We start from the raw sequence: 19151 nt of genomic DNA on the forward strand, positions 1-19151 counted from the left end.
GGGTTCGACGATCTGAGTTCTGTCTGTACTAGGTGAAATTAAAATTCGAATTGTCAATTATCTGCTTTATCTGAATAGCACCATGTTTCGATCTGAAATTGTATGGAATGGGTGATGTACGTCATATAGGTATTCTTGAGTTTTGTGATGATTGTATTTAGGAATTCATCTAAATAATGTAAGTAGTTCATTGCCAGTAGAGGTATGGGTTGGGCTTCGATCTATGATAATAATTGATTGGTAGATGGAGAGTGATAAAATCGGTACAAGATCTCACTAAAGAAAAATTGGTAAAAAGGTATTCGCCAAGAATGAGAGCCTGTGAATACCCATTTTGAGATGAAGGAGGATTTGTTATTCGAAGTGTAAAATGGTAGGAAGTGGGCTCTGTATGAGTATCCTTATGGAGAAATATCTCTGTGGGTTTAAGATATGAGGAAATGTAATTATCGTTTGGAAAGATCTAAAGTTAGTCATGAATTAAATCAATAGTCAATACGATAAGTATAACCGATGGTGTATTTGTATTTATATGTCTAATGGATAAGGAAGTTCACCAAAGATAGATTGGTCATCCAAAATATACATAATGTGGAATTCAACTAGGAATTACACTTTCAACTCACTAAGTTTTCATGAACTTACAAGGGTTTTGTTCCTGTTTCAGGTAATGTTGAATGAAAGAGTACGTCATGAGGAGGGAAGTCAGGATTGCGCTAGAGTTGTGGCAATTTGGGCAAATATGCATACAAATGATAACTTAGTATTATGGTGTATTGTAGGAGTACGACCTAGCAAGTCTGATTTTAAACAAATTTTATATGTTGTAATAAATATGACAAGCTTGATGTATTCCTAAATATCTTTCTTTATTTCTTCAATAGTGAGAGTTTAAGTATGAGTATATGTCAACTGTTTTAAATTTATATCTAAGAATTTGGGTTCGATAATACTCGAGATCTGAACTTGGTAATTTGGGTTGGGTTGAATGCATTACAAGCCCAAAGACGAACTGAAGAGATGAACCCTGAGAACCAAAATCAAGGAAATGTAGCAAATTATGCTCAAAATCCCATCCTTGTTGCTGATGACATGGATCGAGCCTTAAGATTGTATGTCGTGCCACTTTTTCATGAGCTTAATCCAAGAACTAGAAGGCCCAGGATCGAGGCACAACAATTCAAGTTGAAGCCTGTTATGTTTCAGATGCTTCAGACAGTAAGGCAGTTCAATGGAATGGCTACTGAAAATCCCCAACTTCACCTCAAATTGTTTATGGAGGTGAGTGACTCCTTCAAAATGGTTGGAGTAATAGAGGATGCACTAAGGTTGAAGTTGTTCTCATATTCACTAAGGGATAGAGCACGGTCCTGGTTAAACTCATTGCCACCCGATTCAATTTCTACATGGTAAGAGTTGGTAGAAAACTTCCTAATGAAGCACTTTCCACCTGGCAAGACTGCTAAGTTACGAACTGAGATCACTACCTTCTAGCAAATGGATGATTAATCCTTATATGAGTTATAGGAGATATTTAAATAATTATTACGAAAATTCCCTCGTCATGGAATTTCGCCTTGCATCCAACTTGAGACATTTAACAACGGTCTCAACGTACACACAAGAATGGTGGTGGATGCTTCTACAAATGGAACATTTCTTTATAAGTCTTATAATGAGACTTATGAAATTATTGAATGGATAGCTAATAAATAATAACTACTAGTGGCCAACCAACCAAGCCTCCACAGGGCATAGAGTTGTAGGAGTACATGAAGTTGATGTGTTTACATCCCTTGCAGCTCAGGTATCCTCTATGTCTTCAATACTTAAGAATTTTATTATTAACAGTTTCAATAATAATCTAATAAGACAGTAGCCTAGCCAATTTGAAAGCATCTTTTGTGTTTCTGTAGAGATGTACACATGTTTGAAAATTGCCCATCAAACCTAGAGTCCATCTATTACATGGAAAATTTGAATCAGAATAAAAGTGAGCTAGGACGCAATCAAACTTCTATAATCCTTCATGGAGAAACCATATGAATTTCTCATGGAGTAACCAAGGAGTGGGTCCTAGCAATACTTACATACTCATGAAGTCAGCTGGCAAGATTTAATCAACAAGTTCAAAAACCATCCTAAGGTGAATCTTCCAATAGCGTGGAGGACTTGTTGAAAGAGTACATAGCGAAGAATGACTGATTACAGTCCTAAATTAACTAAAAATCTGACTAAGGCAAGTGCACCTATCAATTAATAGTATAGCTATGGTGATCAAAGATATTGTTCCCACGAGGAGTAAAAGTACTAGTAATTATCGTCTTTCTATTATTTAACTGACAAATTGGAGTGATTGATTAAAGGTAAATTAATTAACTACGAATGCGACAAACAACAACTCAATAAAATAATCAAGTAAAAAACCAAGAAGCGAAACAATACCCAAGAAAGAATTCATCTAGATTTCATCTGTCACTATCAATCTAAATTACATAATTTCTTCACTTAATACCTTGATCCATAGAAATCCCTAAATTATGCTAATATCTCTTTTCAAGAATAAGAACAACTGACTCTAGGTTGATTAATTGAAATTTCTTTCTAATTAAAACCCTTATTACCGCATTAACATGATCTATGAATTCCCCTTTAGATTTTACTCTAATCTAGTAGATTTATGTCGTCCTATTTCTAGGATTGCCTACAACTCCACTCAACTACGCTAGATCTACTCTTAAACAGGGTCTATTCCTCCTCTGATTTAAGCACATCTAATATGGATTAATAGTCTAAAAATATTAAACCAAGAATTAAGCACACATAATTGAGAACAAAATCCAAGTATTTATTGCGTAAAAATAGAAATCAAATAATAGAATCCATCTTAGGGTTCATCTCCCTAGGTATTTTGGAAAATTAGTTCATGATAGCAAATAAAAACATTTCAAAGACAGTATAACCACAAGAAACAAAGAAATTCATAATAAACTTCAAAGAATTCAAAAGGATATCTCCAATCTTGATGAAAATATGCTTCAGAGTTTGTCTCAATGGTGTTTTTCGAGTTGTTTCTCGAGTATTCTTTGACAGCTCCCTCCTATCTTCTTATTTGTTTTTTGAATTGTATTTCCCCGCATGTTTGGAGTGCGATTCACGAATTCCACACGGTCTAAGACATGATCGTATGGCTTCGTGTGTCCAGCCAGTGTGGAATGGCCGCAGCCCGTGTGGCTCTTGAAACTTGCTCTGATTTTCTATTTTTCGCTCTTTTCGCTCCCAAATGCTCTCTTAAGTATAGAAGTAATAGCACTAGAAAGAACATAGGTTTTCCCCCTTACTTATTGGTTAAATTGTTCCCATTTAGTTATCCTTAGCATACATTTTACCATTTTTAGTTTAGTAAATTGCATTTTATAACTAAGTGAATCCTAGTCTATTTTATCCTTAATTTTTCTCTCTTTTCATTAATGTCGCTGCATGAGTTAATTCCAGATTATGTCCAGAATTGTTGCCGCACTTGACAGTTGTTCGGATAAGAACTAAAATTTTATGAGCTGTCTAGTCTGGTATAACCAACCTATACATACAAAGACAGAATAATTTTAAGGAAAAGACACCTGTACTGACGAGGAAGACATAAAAGGTAGACGTAAGAAGAAAAATAATTTTTTTTTCGGATCATCATTTTCATCATCCCATCTTGAAGCTTACGGCTATGGCAAATTAAGCCTCTCACGGGGGAGCCAACGTGAAAAGCAGATGCAGAATAGCTTTTGACAATGAGACCTAAGTGTGAGACAAGAGGGAATAGAGAGATTCAGTCAAGTTGTCTAGGGATAGTATTCTCCACTTGATTCTTTCTTATTTCTTTCTAAATACTGGTGATTATTCTTTATTTTCTATTTGTATGAAAGTACACATGAATTTTTGATTAAATGTTATCTTATTCAATCTTGCTTTTATTGTTTAATCTTGTAGTTTGAATGTTTTTAACATGAAAGTGCTATTGTAGTTAATGACACTGGAAAGTGTAATGATAGTTTGAGCCAACAAGCATTACAACAGAAGTTGAGTGAGGATTAGAGGAATTTAGTCCACTTGTTCTTATTAGTGTTGTATTGCCATCATCTGAAGGTGAGGTTAGTATGCATGTTTAAGTCTCAGATTAAATAGAGGAGTGATGCTGGGTAAGATATATATTCTACTAAAGATTCATGTTGGGGATCCCAGTTTATCATTATCATATCTTATTTTATTGTTTATGAGTTATTGCATCGACAACTATTCTTACAATTTATCTTATTTACGTCTAGTTGTTGCACCAATATTAATAGATAAAAGACTACCATCCCTATGGGATCGATATCTGACAGAGTCACATCTGTTTACTATACTTGCATCGACAATGTACGCTTGCACATTATTGTTGTGATGTTAAACAGCCGATCAAGGTTTTGGTGTTGTTTCTTGAGATGACATTTGTTTGATGTTTATTTTTGTTTTTTTGTGTTTTCGCACTTTATTTTCCTTATATAATATTTAGTATTCACTGACTGATTTTTCTTTGTTGTTATTTATTTAACTTTATTGTCAATGTTTTATAACCCATTGTTGCCGCAAGATGCTCGCATACAAAGTAGGACTACACGAGATTTCGTAGTACCTGTCTTGGATGATTTACAACCAGGAGTTGCTAGGCCAGTAATGTTTAAAATGTTGAATTCTAATCGATAATATGCTGGACTGCAACATGAAGATGCGAGAGAACATCTTAAATCCGTTTTATTGATTTTTGCTTCCTTTAGTTAACAAGGGGTTCTTGATGATGCCTTGAAGATGCAATTATTTCCTTATTTCTTACAGGGAAAAGCCCGTACTTGGTTTTTTGGGCTACCTACCGAATCAATTACTTCTTGGGATGCACTAGCAACACAGTTTGTTTTGTGATTTAACCAGTCGTCAATGAATGCTCGTCTTCGAAATGATATTACTGCTTACCATCAGTTGGATGATGAAAATCTTCACACCACATGGGAACGTTATAAATCTTTACTTTGACGTTTTCCTATGCACGACATTCAACCAGAAATAGAAATTGAGATATGCTATAATGGGCTGAATTCACATACAAGGAATCTTGTTGTGAGATTTGTAGTGACAACCATAGTTATGAAGATCACCTACAACATGCAGAGAATGCTTGTTAAATTAGTAACATCCACAACAATTCTTATGGTAATTCTTACAACAACTTTGCATGCAACCAACCATTTTGGGGAACTCAAAATGCAGGACAAAATGTTGCGACTTTCAAATATGGGAATACATCTACTCAGGGCAATTATAATCCCAGGCAAGGGAATTACAATCAACAATAGCAAAACTACAATCAGCACACTCAGATGCATCAACAGCAAATCTAGACACATCCACACCAAAATTCGATGCAACCACAACACTCTTCAATATGAAATCAACATGTTCAAGGACATCGACAACAACCATACACTAAAGCTTCTACTTTTGACCTGTTAGCAACTCTTGAAACGTCAATGCGGGAGCATATTACACTTATGCAAGCTATCGTACAAGGGAATTCATCTTCCATTCAAGCATTGTAAGCACAATTAGGACAACTTGCTTCAAATCTGAGTACTCGACCACCAAGCTCATTACCCAGTGACACGGAAAATCCTAGTCCGAGGGGAAAAGAACATCGTAAGGCTATCACTCTTAGGAGTGGTAAACAAACTGAAAAATTGTTTCTAGACTCTACTATAGCACCTCCAGATACGGATGGTGTGATCACTGGTGCGAAGGTTGAATCTGAAGAATTTGTCAATGCATTAGACAAAGAAGTTCCACAAATTGTCACTCATATGCCTAATGTCTGACCTTCGAAACTGTCAAGGCAATCAAAGATGTTAGCGCAAGAAGATATATCTCTACCTTTACCATTCCCACAAAGATTCAAGAAGATTGAGCATGAAAAGCAGTATCAACAGTTCTTGGACACACTAAAGCAACTACAGATCAACATTCCTTTAGTGGACGCTCTGGTACAAATTCTAAGTTATGGTAAATTTATGAAAAGCCTCTTGTCCAGGAAGAAGAAGCTTACTGGTATTGAAACTATTGCACTCACAGAAGGCTGTAGTGTTGTTTTGAAAAACAAGTTGCCCCCTAAATTGAAAGATCCTGGGAGCTTTACCATCCCATGTTCAATTGGAAATCATTATTTAGGCAAGGATTTATGCGACTTGGGAGCTAACCTAATGTCATCATCTACTTTCATAAAGTTAGGAATTGGTCACATAAAATCTACTGCAGTGACATTACAACTAGTTGATCGATCCTTAGCTCAACCTAAAGGGAAAATAAAAGATGTCTTAATTCAAGTGGATAAATTCGTTTATCCGGCTAATTTTATCATACTTAACTGTGAGGCAGACAAAGAGGTTTCCATAATCTTGGGACGACCAATTTTAGCCATCGGTCGAACTCTTATTGATGTTTATAAAGGTGAACTAACCATGCTACTTAATAATGAGCAAGTCACCTTCAGTGTTTTTGAATCTACTCAATGCAAGGAAAAAAAAGAATTTCATACTGTTGATGTGCTAGATGATCTAATTGAGGAAGAATTCAATGACCAAAGCACAATACTTTTTGATGAGTTTGCAGTGACATATGATGTTGAATCCTTAGATGATTGTGACAGCATGGTTGAAGCTAATAATCCTGAACTCAACCATGGATGGCAGATTGAATCCTTAGACCTATCCAATAGAACAATCCCAATTTTCAAACCATCTATTGAAGAGGCTCCTACTCTGGAATTGAAAACACTATCTACTCATCTTAAATATGTCTTTCTAGGTGATCACAATACTCTCCCAGTTATTCTCTCCACAACATTGGATGTAACTCAATAAGAGAAATTGGTCCATATTCTCAAGCAACACAAACGGGCTATTGCTTGGAGTATTACCGATATTCAAGGTATTAGTCCTTCTTTTTCAATACACGAGATCAAGTTGGAAGATGAAGGAAGCAATCGATTGAACAACAAAGAAGGTTAAATGAAAAGATGGAGGAAGTTGTCAAGAAGGAATGTAACACCCCAAACCTGGCCTAGACATTATGGCCGAATCTGACGATGTCACAGGGTAGTGCTTTTCGAAATATATGCCGTCCCTAAACTCCCTTTTCTATTTAACCCTTTTTTCAGTACCTTATGTTAATTTCAAATCGTGTCATTCGTTTCCAAAACATTATTCATTTACAAATCGTTATTCAATTTCAAAACATTTTTTTTATCGCGGAAGCTTTTAAACAGTTTGTGTATTCGTGGTATTTTTTATAAAAAATTAATTTCATTTGAAAACCTGAGTTTTACCTAACACTAGTAGATTTAATTCATAAAACCATATAAAAACAAAATTTAAACCAAAATCCGTAAAGGCCATAATTACAGCAAAATACTCTCAAATAAAAGTAAAATCATAAATAGGTAATAAACAGTGTAAATGAAATCGTGTGGCCACCACTGAGTCCTCTGCCGCACCAATTCCCCTAAATCTAGGGATTACCTATACAGATTAAATAGAAGGGGTGAGTTTACGTAAACTCAGTGTGTAATCTCCATACAAATGAACAGATAGTAAATAGATAATCACATTTTAGGCTTAAGCCCTTTTCAGTATTAGTATCAGTCCAGTTTGGGTCTTAGCCCATATCAGTACAAAAACAATCATGAGTAGGGCTTTAGCCCATCATAGTATCAGTAGCAGTAACAGATATGCAGTCACAAAAATCCTACCCATCCAGCCTCTACACACCATCTCCGTCCAACCCTACACTCTATGTGGGGATATAATCAACCCACCCATCCCTACACTCCAAGGTAGTACCAGAAGCGGCACAAAACAGTATTTTGCAGCTGATCTGCCAGTATGTTAGGCTTAAGAGTCTTTCAGTACACTTCCTCCAAATATAATAATCCCCCAACCCAATGCAATGCAATATACAGATATGACATGCTATAACATAATATCATACATGTAAACAGGGCATATATTATCAAATCAGTGGGACATCATCAGGCTTAATCGTATCAGTCATACAGTCATTTCAGTCAATTAGGGGTCTAAGTAAACTTACTGACCCTATAGTAGGTTCACAGTCGACTTGGGCAACTCGTACAACCTTATCAGTCAAACAGTGAAAATGGGCCTACAAGCCCATGATGTTCACCCGTGTGGGCCCCACATAACCCAAATTGGCCTTGGCCTCATGATCCATTTTAATGTAACTCGTGCTAGTTAATTATTCATGTGTTTCCACTATTTACTTATATGATCCTTCAAAGCTATCTACTTTAGTTACTGTTACCAAATTATTTGTATCTTAAGATACTGAATTCCGAATTAAAATCTTCAAATTTTCTCTGAAACTAGACTCATATATCTTCTTACCATAAAATTTTTAGAATTTTTGGTTTAGCCAATAAGTATAGTTTATTCTTTAAGGTTTCCCCTGTTCTGCTGTCTGACAATTTCAACCTTTCTACACTAAAAATTAATTATCTTCTCGTACAGAATTTAGATGATGTTCTTGATTGTTTCTCTTGAAAGTAGACTCATTCAGGATTTTAAACATATAAATTCCCATAATTATTTTTCTCCAATTTTTGATAATTTTCTAAAGATAGGACAGGGGATTCCGAAATCATTCTGACCCTATCTCTCTAAAATTCAAATATCTCATAATATGAAAATCTTTTGCTTACTTTGTTTCTTCTATGAGAAACTAGACTCAAATATAATATCTTAAAATGATACCCAACAAAATCCCAACACCTTGGAATTAGACTACTGAACACAAAATAATATCTTAAAATGATACCCAACAACTTATTGAATTTGCACAAGTGCAGCTTAACTCTACGAAATCAAGAGGAAAAAATGGTTTAGGGGAAACAAGGGAATTTCAGTTGTAGAGGACAGAAAAGAAAAGATAATCGAGTAACAAGCAAAGAAGAAAAAAATTCGGTAGAGATGGGGGAGAGAAAACGTCAGAAAGATGGAGAGAAAAACACCTTTTTTTCGAAAAAGGAAAAAGTGATCAGATTTTGGATATTCTCCCCAACAATCCCCTAATTCACTCCTAAAATCGCTCCCTCACTTCCTACTACACTTCCACCACTCAGAAACCCAGTTCAACACAACTCTTACCGAAACTAGGAGCAAAAATACAACCTTTACCATCCCAAAGATTCGAACCCATGACCTCTCACACACCAACACTCCACTTATCCACCAGACCAGTAGGCCCATTCTGTTAATTATTTTCCAACTTTTACTTAAAATCCTACTGACCAAAGATAGGGCTTAATCATAAAATTACCAAAATTTGCCCAAGTCCTGGCTTGAACTTGGGACCTCCCAAACACTCCTAGAACACATAACCACTAAAGCTGACAAATATTTGTGTCACACATTCAAAATACCCAAAATTAAATTTTTGGGGAGTTATAATTCTACCCCCTAAAGAAAATTTTGTCCTCGAAATTTACTTGATCAGACAGATGAGGACACTACTGATACATCGCATCCTCAGGCTCCCATGTGGCCTCCTCAGTGTTTTGATTACGCCATAGAACCTTTACTAGTGGAATGGATTTCCTTCTCAGAACCTTAAAGTCGCGATCCAAAATCTGAATCGGCTCTTCCTCAAAGGTCAAATTTGGCCTAACCCCGATCTCTTCAACAGGGACAATATGCGTGGGATCAGAACAGTAGCACCTCAACATAGAGATGTGGAACACGTCATGAATCCAATCCAATTCTAGAGGTAACTCCACCTGGTAGGCAACCGGTCCCACATGTTTCAGTATGCAGTAAGGCCCAATAAACCTAAGGCTCAACTTACCCTTGCGACCAAACCTCAAAACCTTCTTCCATGGCGAGACCTTAAGAAAAACAAAATCCCCCACAGAATACTCAATCTCTCGATGCTTCAGATCAGCGTAGGACTTCTGCCTATTAGATGCCACTTTCAATCAGTCTCGAATTAGTCTAACTTTATTCTCGGTATCAGAAACTAGTTTAGGGCCCAGAACACGTCGCTCGCCCAATTTAGTCCAACATGAAGGTGTACGACACCTACGACCATATAAAGCCTCGTAAGGTGCCATTTGAATGCTAAACTAATAGCTGTTGTTATAAGCAAACTCTACTAGTGGCAAGTAATCCTCCCAACTGCCTCGGAAATCAATCACACAACTTCTCAACATAACCTCCAGTATCTGAATCACCCTCTCTGACTGACCATCAGTCTGAGGATGGAACGTAGTACTGAAGTCCAATCTTGTACCCAGAGCTTCATGTAACTTTCTCCCTATCAGAGGTGATCAAAACCGATACTCCATGCAGTCTCATTATCTCAGAAATATAAAGCTTCGTCAGCTTGTGCAAAGAATAATTAGTACAAACAGGTATGAAGTTGGTGGACTTCGTATATCGATCCTCGATGACCCATATTGAATCCCTCTTAGTAGATGTGAGGAGTAACCCACTAACGAAGTCCATAGTCACTCTCTCCCACTTCTAAAGTAGAATCTTGACTGGCTGCAACAAACTCGAAGGTAACTGATGCTCAGCCTTAACCTGCTGGCATGTCCAACACTTAGCCACAAATTCAGTAACCTCTTGCTTAAGACTTGGCCACCAATATAACTCACGAAGGTCGATGTACATCTTATTTTCGCCAAGATGCATAACATAAGGGCTACTATACGCCTCTCTCAGTATTGCCTGTCTCAAATCAGTACCATTCGGAACACAGATTCTCCCACAGAAATAGAGTACCCCATCACTGTTTAGTCCAAAATCCGTAGTACTTCCCTTAATCTGCCAGAATCGAAGACCCAAGGGCTCATCCTCCAACTGCTTACTCTTAATCTGCTCAATTTATGACGGCTTAATCCTGAAGCTCAGCTAATTAACTACCATCATCATATAAACTTAGGCGAGCAAATATCGCCCTGATCAAATCAGTCATAGCCCTACAGATCAGTGCATCAGCTACCACATTGGCCTTACCAGGGTGGTACTCAATAGTACAGTCATAGTCATTAAGTAGCTCAATCCATCTGTGCTGCCTAAGATTAAGTTCTACTGAGTGAGGAGATACTCGAGGCTCTTATGATTAGTGTAGATGATATACTTCTTGCCAAACAAATAATGCCTCCAGATTTTCAGTGCCAATACCACATCGGCCAACTCCAAGTCATGCGTCAGATAATTCACCTCATGGGTCTTAAGCTGATGAAATGCATAGGCTACCACCTTACCATCTTGCATCAACACACATCCCAAACTGACATGTGATGCATCACTATAAACAATAAGCTCATTTCCAGGCTCCGACTGTATCAGAACAGGGGATCAGTTAGTACAGTCTTAAGCTTCTCAAAGCTCTTTTGCTGTGTATTAGTCCAGTTAAATGGCACACCCTTACTAGAAACTTAGTTAAGGGTGCTGCAATCAATGAAAAACCCTCTACAAATCATCGATAATATCCCGCCAGTCCTAGAAAACTGCGGATCTCAGACACGTTCCTAGACTGCTTTCACTCCAACACAGCCTCAAACTTTGGAGGATCAACTTGAATCCCCTTAGTTGAAAATACATGACCAAGAAATGTCTCCTCACGCAGCCAGAATTCGCACTTACTAAACTTAGCATAAAGTTATTTTTCCTTCAAAGTCTGAAGAATGACTCGAAGGTGCTCATCATGCTTATTCTTAGTCCTCGAGTAAACCAGTATGTCATTGATGAATACCACCACAAACTGATCCAGATAAGGATGGAACACTTGATTCATTAAATCTATGAAAGCTGTCGGTGCATTAGTCAGTCCGAATGGCATCACTAGGAACTCGTAGTGACCATAACGAGTCCTAAACGCCGTCTTATGAACATCAACCTCCTTAACCCTTAATTGATGATATCCAGATCGAAGGTCAATCATAGAGAAAACCGAAGCTCCTCGAAACTGGTCAAACAGGTCGTCTATCCTCGGTAGGGGGTACTTATTCTTAATGTTCAATTTATTCAGCTGCTTGTAGTCGATGCACATACGCATGGATCCATCCTTTTTCTTTACAAGCAGAACCGGTGCTCCCCACGGAGACACAGTAGGGTAGATAAACCCACGATCTAAAAGCTCTTAAATCTGAACCTTAAGCTCTACAAGCTCCTTCAGTGCCATTCTATAGGGAGTGATGGACACCGGAGCTGTACCAGGAAGGAGCTCTATCCTAAACTCCACTTCATGATTCAGAGGTAAACCCGATAGCTCATCAGGAAAGACGTCTGGAACATTCTTTTCCGTTCTGATATCCTTAATTATAGAGTCCCTAGAATCTGAAACACTTACATAGGCCAAGAATACCTCACATCCCTTACGAACCAACTTCTCCGCCACCAGTATAGAGATCACATTAGATAAGTAGTTCCAACGTTCTTCGATCATGACTACCTCTATATCCTCCTGGTGATTTTCGCCTTCTTGACCAGGGTAGAAAGATCTCACTCCCTCTGGGGGGCTACTAGAACTCTCAAATTATCTCTGAGGCCATCCTCAAAGCGGACACATCACTCATACTCAGATTCTATCATACCTCGCGCATAGCGGCTCAGTCTCAAAAACTCGGCCACATTACGGTGACCCAAGTAACACCCCTGGAGAGCTTAGCTCTATTGGATCAGAGTCGTTCCGTAATAGAACCTCGACCCTCAAATCCAGTATTGGGCCCAACGACCCTCTCCAAAATCCTTAGCATAGCCTGGGACAATGCATCGTCCCTAGCCATGGGATATTGAGACAAAGTCTTAGTAGCAGACGACACTGGCGTCTCACTCATATCCAAATTTGGCAGACTGCCCGATGATGAGGACTCAGCTCAAGCCCCTCTACAGCCTTTACCTTAGCTGTAAGAGCCTGATTTTGACCCTAATCAGACACAGTGGTTTCGGGACCACGGATCTGAGCTAGAAAAATATTTTAAATTTTTTTTCTGTGTTTATTATGTGTGAATTTACTTGTGTGAAAATTTTGTGCTTTAATTTTGTCATTTGAGTGTCCGATTAAATAAAAGGATTAAATCGCGTAAAATGAAAAAATTATGTGGTTATTTTTAAAAGGGCCGAATAGTGGTTTTCTTTATAAATAAAAGGTTTTATGATGCAAATAGCCCACTATGTAAGAAAGTGGGTGGCAAAGGACTAATGTAACCTTATTATATATGTTATCTTTATTAATTATTAAAGGTTAAAATAGTAAACTAATAATAATGTTAATATATGTTATAATATAATAAATCAAAAAGCCATTTTTCTTCATCTTTCAATGCCGAAACTTAGAAAATAGAAAGGGTTAGAAGCTTTGAAACATTCGGTCACCATTTAGCTTAATCAAGGTATGTTTTACTTTAGTTTTTGATAATTTTTACGTTTTTGAGATCGTTGCTTCGAGTACTACAAAACCCATTCTTGAAATTTTGAAATTGATGATGAATTTGAGTTATGCCATTGATGAATAATTGTGTTTTGTGATGTTTAACAATGAATAATGAAATATATGTTTTAGATTAATATGTTCGTATTGGAATTTTGATGAAATTGAGTATTTAGGGCTAAATTACAAAAATAATAATTTTAGGGATTAAAATGTGAAATAAATGAAATATATGGACTTGTATGGAGCCTATGAATATTCAGCCCTAGCATGATATATGCAAATTTTGTGTATTTTGTGTTTTATGCAATAGGGACTAAATTGCAAAAAGTGTAAAATGTTAAGGGTAAAATAGTAATTGGCATATTTATGTGTTTTTAGACTAAATTAAGTAAAATTATGATTAAATAATTTTAATTTGAATATGTTTAGATCAAGAACTAAAGAAAACAGAATTAGATCGGGGGAAGTCGAAAATAGTCGAGTAGTCGATTTCGTCCGCCGATATCCGAGGTAAGTCTTTAAAAATATAAATGTCATTAAATTTGATAATAAATATATGTTATATGAGGAATGGAATTTTTGTGAATCTAATTGTGTATGGCCTAATGTATATTGGGTAAAAGTGCTGTATTTTTTAATTCGATCTAGTTGAGATTCAATGTTTGGAAGCCCCGTACGAACCCTAGGAATAGTTAGGATACATATGTCATGACATAGGATCTCCGATATGTGTTTTCGTATAAGGCCACGTCTAATACGGTGGCTTCGAATTGTATATACGTGAAAGACCTTGTCTGGGATAGTGACATCGATATGTGATTACATGTAAGACCACGTCTGGGACGTTGGCATTGTACGAGTTTTTCGACTATCCAAGTATCCTTTTTAATTCCGAATGGTTCAACGGGCAATGTTAAATGAAGACCAAATATGAAATTGAATTAAAAGACTCAGGTATGTACTTATAATAATTTGTGAAAATTAGGTAAGTTAATTGTTAAATTGATTGTTTATGTGCTAATGTTATAAATGTGAAATATGTGGATATATATATGTGGTTGTGTGTAATCAGCCAAATATGGTATTTGTGATATTAATAATGAGAATTGAATAAGTTCATGTGTATTTGTACAATTAGCCATATAGTATAAGTGTGTGAGATTATCATGTGATTTAGTAATAAATGATAACTTGTATTTGATACTATGTAAATTTGATCTTGTTAACAAAATGTTAATATGTAATTTATGTTATATATGTTTGTGTTTAAGACTTACTAAGCTTAAATAGCTTACTGTGTGTGTGTGTTTGTGCTTACTTCTGTTTTATAGATTTTAGAGTCACGATACGAGCTCGGGAATCGTCAGCAAAGTCTATCATACTATCGATATCTTTTGGTATTTTGATAAATTTTGAATTCGATACTATGGCATGTATAGGCTTGCTTATGTTTTTGGTTAGTTTTGGATCATGTATATAAATGGCCATGCAAAAATGGCTTAACATCTATGCCTGTGTTCGGTTTGGTTTTAAATTGGCTTATACATGATCGTTTTGTTTAATTTGGAATTTATGTGAAGTAGAGTAGGTGATTGAAGTGTTTAATTATTATGTTCTAATTCGATTATAGGTGATCATGTTTTGAGTTTGCATTTGAATGAGATAACCAAATTATATGTATGAGTTTATTTGGTTTATGCTTAGTATTAAAGTCTTGAAATTTGATTTGATTAAAAGGATGATATCTAGATATGTGTTTCAAAAATAGGTTATTAATTTGGGTATGATAGACTTTTGGGTTTCTATTAAATTGATATTATAACATGCTTGTGTACTCAGATATTGATGAATTATAATAACTAAAATAAGTTTAATATTAGTTATTATTTGTGTTCAAGATGATTTAAATTATTATGCTTCATGCGCATAATCTTGAAATAAATTATAATGGCTAAGTATATGATAAATGTGGTATTAGTTAAGAAAACAAAATTGAATTAATGGATGTTTAATGCATATTAGGTATGAGATGATTATATGTTCGAATATACTTTGGTTATTTTGATTTGGTTGTAATAGGAAAGTATACAACTTTAGTATGCTTGAAATGTTCGGTATATGTATTTTGAATTGATTATAAAGCATGCAAATTCGGTAAATTACGATTTGTTCTTTGTGTTCAATAAACCCTAATGTAACTATAGTGGTATGAGTATGATTTAATAATATTAAAGTTATGTTCAACTATGATGATAATGTGATATGATTGACGTATGTTTGATAATATTTTAAACCTTCAAGGTCATGCATTTGATTTTCACACTAATCGAACTTTGTATTAATGAAGCATGATTTATATACGTGAAATGATTAAATATATATAAATTGAATTAGAAAATAAAAAAATAAAAAAATATTATTATTATTATTATTATTATTATTATTATTATTATTATTTTGCCTAGTACTTGAATTCAATTGAGTGTCTGTTATGTGTTGTGTTTTGTTAGGTAAATGCCTCATAACCCTAATTTGGCGACGGATTTGGATTAAGGGGTGTTACATTTGATTGGTATGAGAGCCACGATTTCGTCGAGTCTAGGACTATCGTAGCGCGTGTGAGTCTAACTATACATGCCATAATTTATATTGCAATAGTGCGATTACTTCTGACATCTGAAAATGTGTTTTCGTATAGTAAAGGATCCCGATCGAGCCGTAGTTGATGATGTTGAGAGTATAGCACCTACTCCCGCGCAAGGGACAGCACCGGTCTAGACTGATCTCGAGTAACCAAGAGGGAGAGGCTAAACAAGCACTTTTCCAAATGATGAACGATTGGTTTACTCAATATATCCGGACTAATTCGGCTGTACAACAACCTCCACCCCTGACTAATCCATCTTCGATACCTGCTATACTTTAAGTGAGTGATCTGTTGAGATTGCTTAAGCCTCCTGTTGATAAAATCTAAAAACACGTCGGCTGAAGAGTTTAGAGCCACTGATGATGAGGATGCTGAGCGAGCTGAATTCTGGCTCGATAATACTATTCGAGTGTTTAATGTGTTGTCTCGCACCCTTGACGAGTGATTAAAATGTGTCATATCTTTGCTACAGGACACTACATATCACTGGTGAAATACACTAGTATCGGTGGTTTTGAAAGAGTGAGTGACCTGAGAATTCTTTTAGATTGAGTTCCATAAGAAATACATCAGCCAGAGATTCATTGATATGAAATGCAATGAATTTCTTGAATTGAAACAGGGTCGGATGACAGTGACAGAGTATGAGCGAAAATTTGTGAGACTTAGTCGGTATGCCCGAGAGTGTGTTTCGACCGAAGCTATAATGTGTAAAAGATTTGAAGATGGGCTGAACGAAGACATTAAATTGTTAGTTGGCATACTTGAGATAAAAGAGTTCGTAGTACTTCTTCAGCAAGCTTGCAAAGCCGAAGAGCTTAGGAAAGAGAAAAGAAAAGCTGACTCTGAAGCTAGAGATTCACATAAAAGACCATTCAGTAAGTCATTCCAGTCAACCTCAAAGAAGTTTCGAGATGATACCAGTCTTTCAAAGGCTACTGCGAGGTATTCACGACGGGATCAGAATAGACCACCTGTGAGCTCGAAAGCTACCTCAGTAGCTAGTGTGGGGAATGTCAGATCAAATGAACCTGAGTGTAAACATTGTGGTAAACGACATCCCGACAGTTACAGATTGTATGATCGGGCTTGCTTTAAATGTGGATCGACGGATCATTATATTCGTGAGTGCCCAGAGTTGGCAAAGTAAAATCTGGTCCATAATACGAGATCGGGTAACACTGCAGCTCGGGGTAGACCATCCAGAAATACGGGTAATGTGAGTGGCAGTCAGAAAGGGACCAAAGATACAGCTGTTAGATCCGAGGCTCGTGCACTTGCTAGAGCCTATGCTATTCGCGCATGCGAGGATGCCTCATCCCCTGATGTTATTACTGGTATTTTCACTCCCTATGATACTAGTGTTATCGCATTGATTGATCCTGGTTCGACTCATTCATATGTATGTGAGACTTTAGTATTCAGTAAGACTTTGCCTGTTGAGTCTACTGAGTTTGTAATTAAAGTATTGAACCCCCTGGGCCGGTGTGTTTTGGTTGATAAAGTGTGAAAGAATTGTCCGTTGATGATTCAAGATTCATGTTTTCCGACCGATTTGATGCTATTACCATTCGACAAGTTTGATATAATTCTGGGTATGGATTGGTTAACTTTGCATGATGCTATTATGAACTGCAAACAGAAGACTATTGATTTACGGTGTCAGAATGATAAGATTATTCGGATTGAATCTAATGATTTGAATGGTTTACCGATAGTGATATCCTCAATGTTAGCTCAGAAGTATGTGAGAAAGGGTTACAAAACTTACTTTACATATGTACTTGATTTTAAAGTGATCGACAAGAAGATTGAATCAGTACCAGTTGTGTGGGAATATCCGGATGTGTTTCCTGAAGAATTACCGGGTTTGTCGTCGATACGAAAGGTAGAATTTGGGATTGAGTTAGTGCTAGGGATGACTCCGATTTTGATAGCTTCTTTCAGAATGGCATCGTCCGAGTTAAAAGAATTGAAAGCTCAGTTGCAAGAGTTGACAGATAGAGGTTTCGCACGACCGAGTTTCTCACCTTGGGGAGCACCAATTCTGTATGTGAAAAAGAAAGACGGAACTATGAGAATGTGTATCGAATACAGACAACTCAATAAGGTGACTATAAAGAATAAGTATCCGATGCCACGGATTGATGATTTGTTCAATCAGTTTAAATGGGCTACTATGTTTTTGAAGATAGATCTGAGATCAAGCTACTATCAGTTGCGAGTTAAAGACTCTGATGTGCCAAAGACTGTTGTCCGAATGAGGTACGAACATTATGAGTTTCTGGTTATGCCTTTCGGACTTACTAATGCACCTGCTGTTTTCATGGATTTGATGAATTGGATCTTTAGACAGTATCTGGATCAATTTGTGGTAGTATTCATATATAACATTTTGATTTATTCCCGTGATGAAACCGAGCATGTCGAACATCTGAGGCTTGTTTTACAGATGTTGAGAGATAAACAGCTGTATGCAAAGTTCAGTAAATGTGAGTTTTGGTTACACGAAGTCAGTTTTCTAGGCCATGTTGTATTAGCATCGGGGTATTCAGGTTGATCCGAGTAAAATTTTAGTTATACTTGATTGGAAACCTCCGAGAAATGTCTCTAAAGTTTTGAGTTATCTGGGACTCGTTGGTTAGTATAAACAGTTTGTGAAAGGTTTTTCTATGATTGCGACCCCGATGATGAAGTTTTTACAGAAAGATTTTAAGTTCGAGTGGTCAGAAAAGTGTCAGAAAATTTTCGACCAGTTGAAAGCCTTGTTGACTGAAGCTCTAGTATTAGTTCAGCCAGAATCAGGTAAAGAATTTTTCATTTACAGTGATGCATCTTTGAGTGGTTTGGGTTGTGTTTTAATGAAGGAAGTCAATGTCATAGCTTATGCCTCGAGACAGCTAAAGCCGCACGAAAAGAACTATCCAACACATGATCTAGAATTGGCAGCTATTGTGTTTGCATTGAAGATATG

The 19151-nt window shown here is 36.5% G+C and overlaps 1 protein-coding gene across 1 annotated transcript; it reads right to left on the minus strand.

Annotated features, from left to right (window-relative positions):
- Positions 1–10613: 10613 nt before the first annotated feature.
- On the minus strand, positions 10614–12543 carry LOC128034792 (uncharacterized). The gene is made up of 3 exons (XM_052623631.1): positions 12250–12543; positions 11391–11435; positions 10614–10967 (listed from the first exon to the last, which is right to left on the minus strand). Exons 1-3 carry the CDS (start codon positions 12541–12543, stop codon positions 10614–10616), a joined length of 693 nt encoding a protein of 230 aa, XP_052479591.1.
- Positions 12544–19151: the final 6608 nt, after the last annotated feature.

This window comes from Gossypium raimondii, chromosome 11 (assembly GCF_025698545.1).
Source record: "Gossypium raimondii isolate GPD5lz chromosome 11, ASM2569854v1, whole genome shotgun sequence".
Taxonomy (NCBI): domain Eukaryota; kingdom Viridiplantae; phylum Streptophyta; class Magnoliopsida; order Malvales; family Malvaceae; genus Gossypium; species Gossypium raimondii.

Bases quoted from the DNA above. Each gene is read 5' to 3' on its own strand.
- LOC128034792 (XM_052623631.1), bottom strand. From the start codon at position 12,543: ATGATCGAAGAACGTTGGAACTACTTATCTAATGTGATCTCTATACTG. The intron at 11,436-12,249 runs GTTCAGATTTAA...GTTCTGATACAG, and splicing joins AGGAGCTTGTAGAGCTTAAG to TCGGAGCCTGGAAATGAGCT. The intron at 10,968-11,390 runs GTCAGTTTGGGA...TAAATTGAGCAG, and splicing joins TTTATAGTGATGCATCACAT to ATTAAGAGTAAGCAGTTGGA.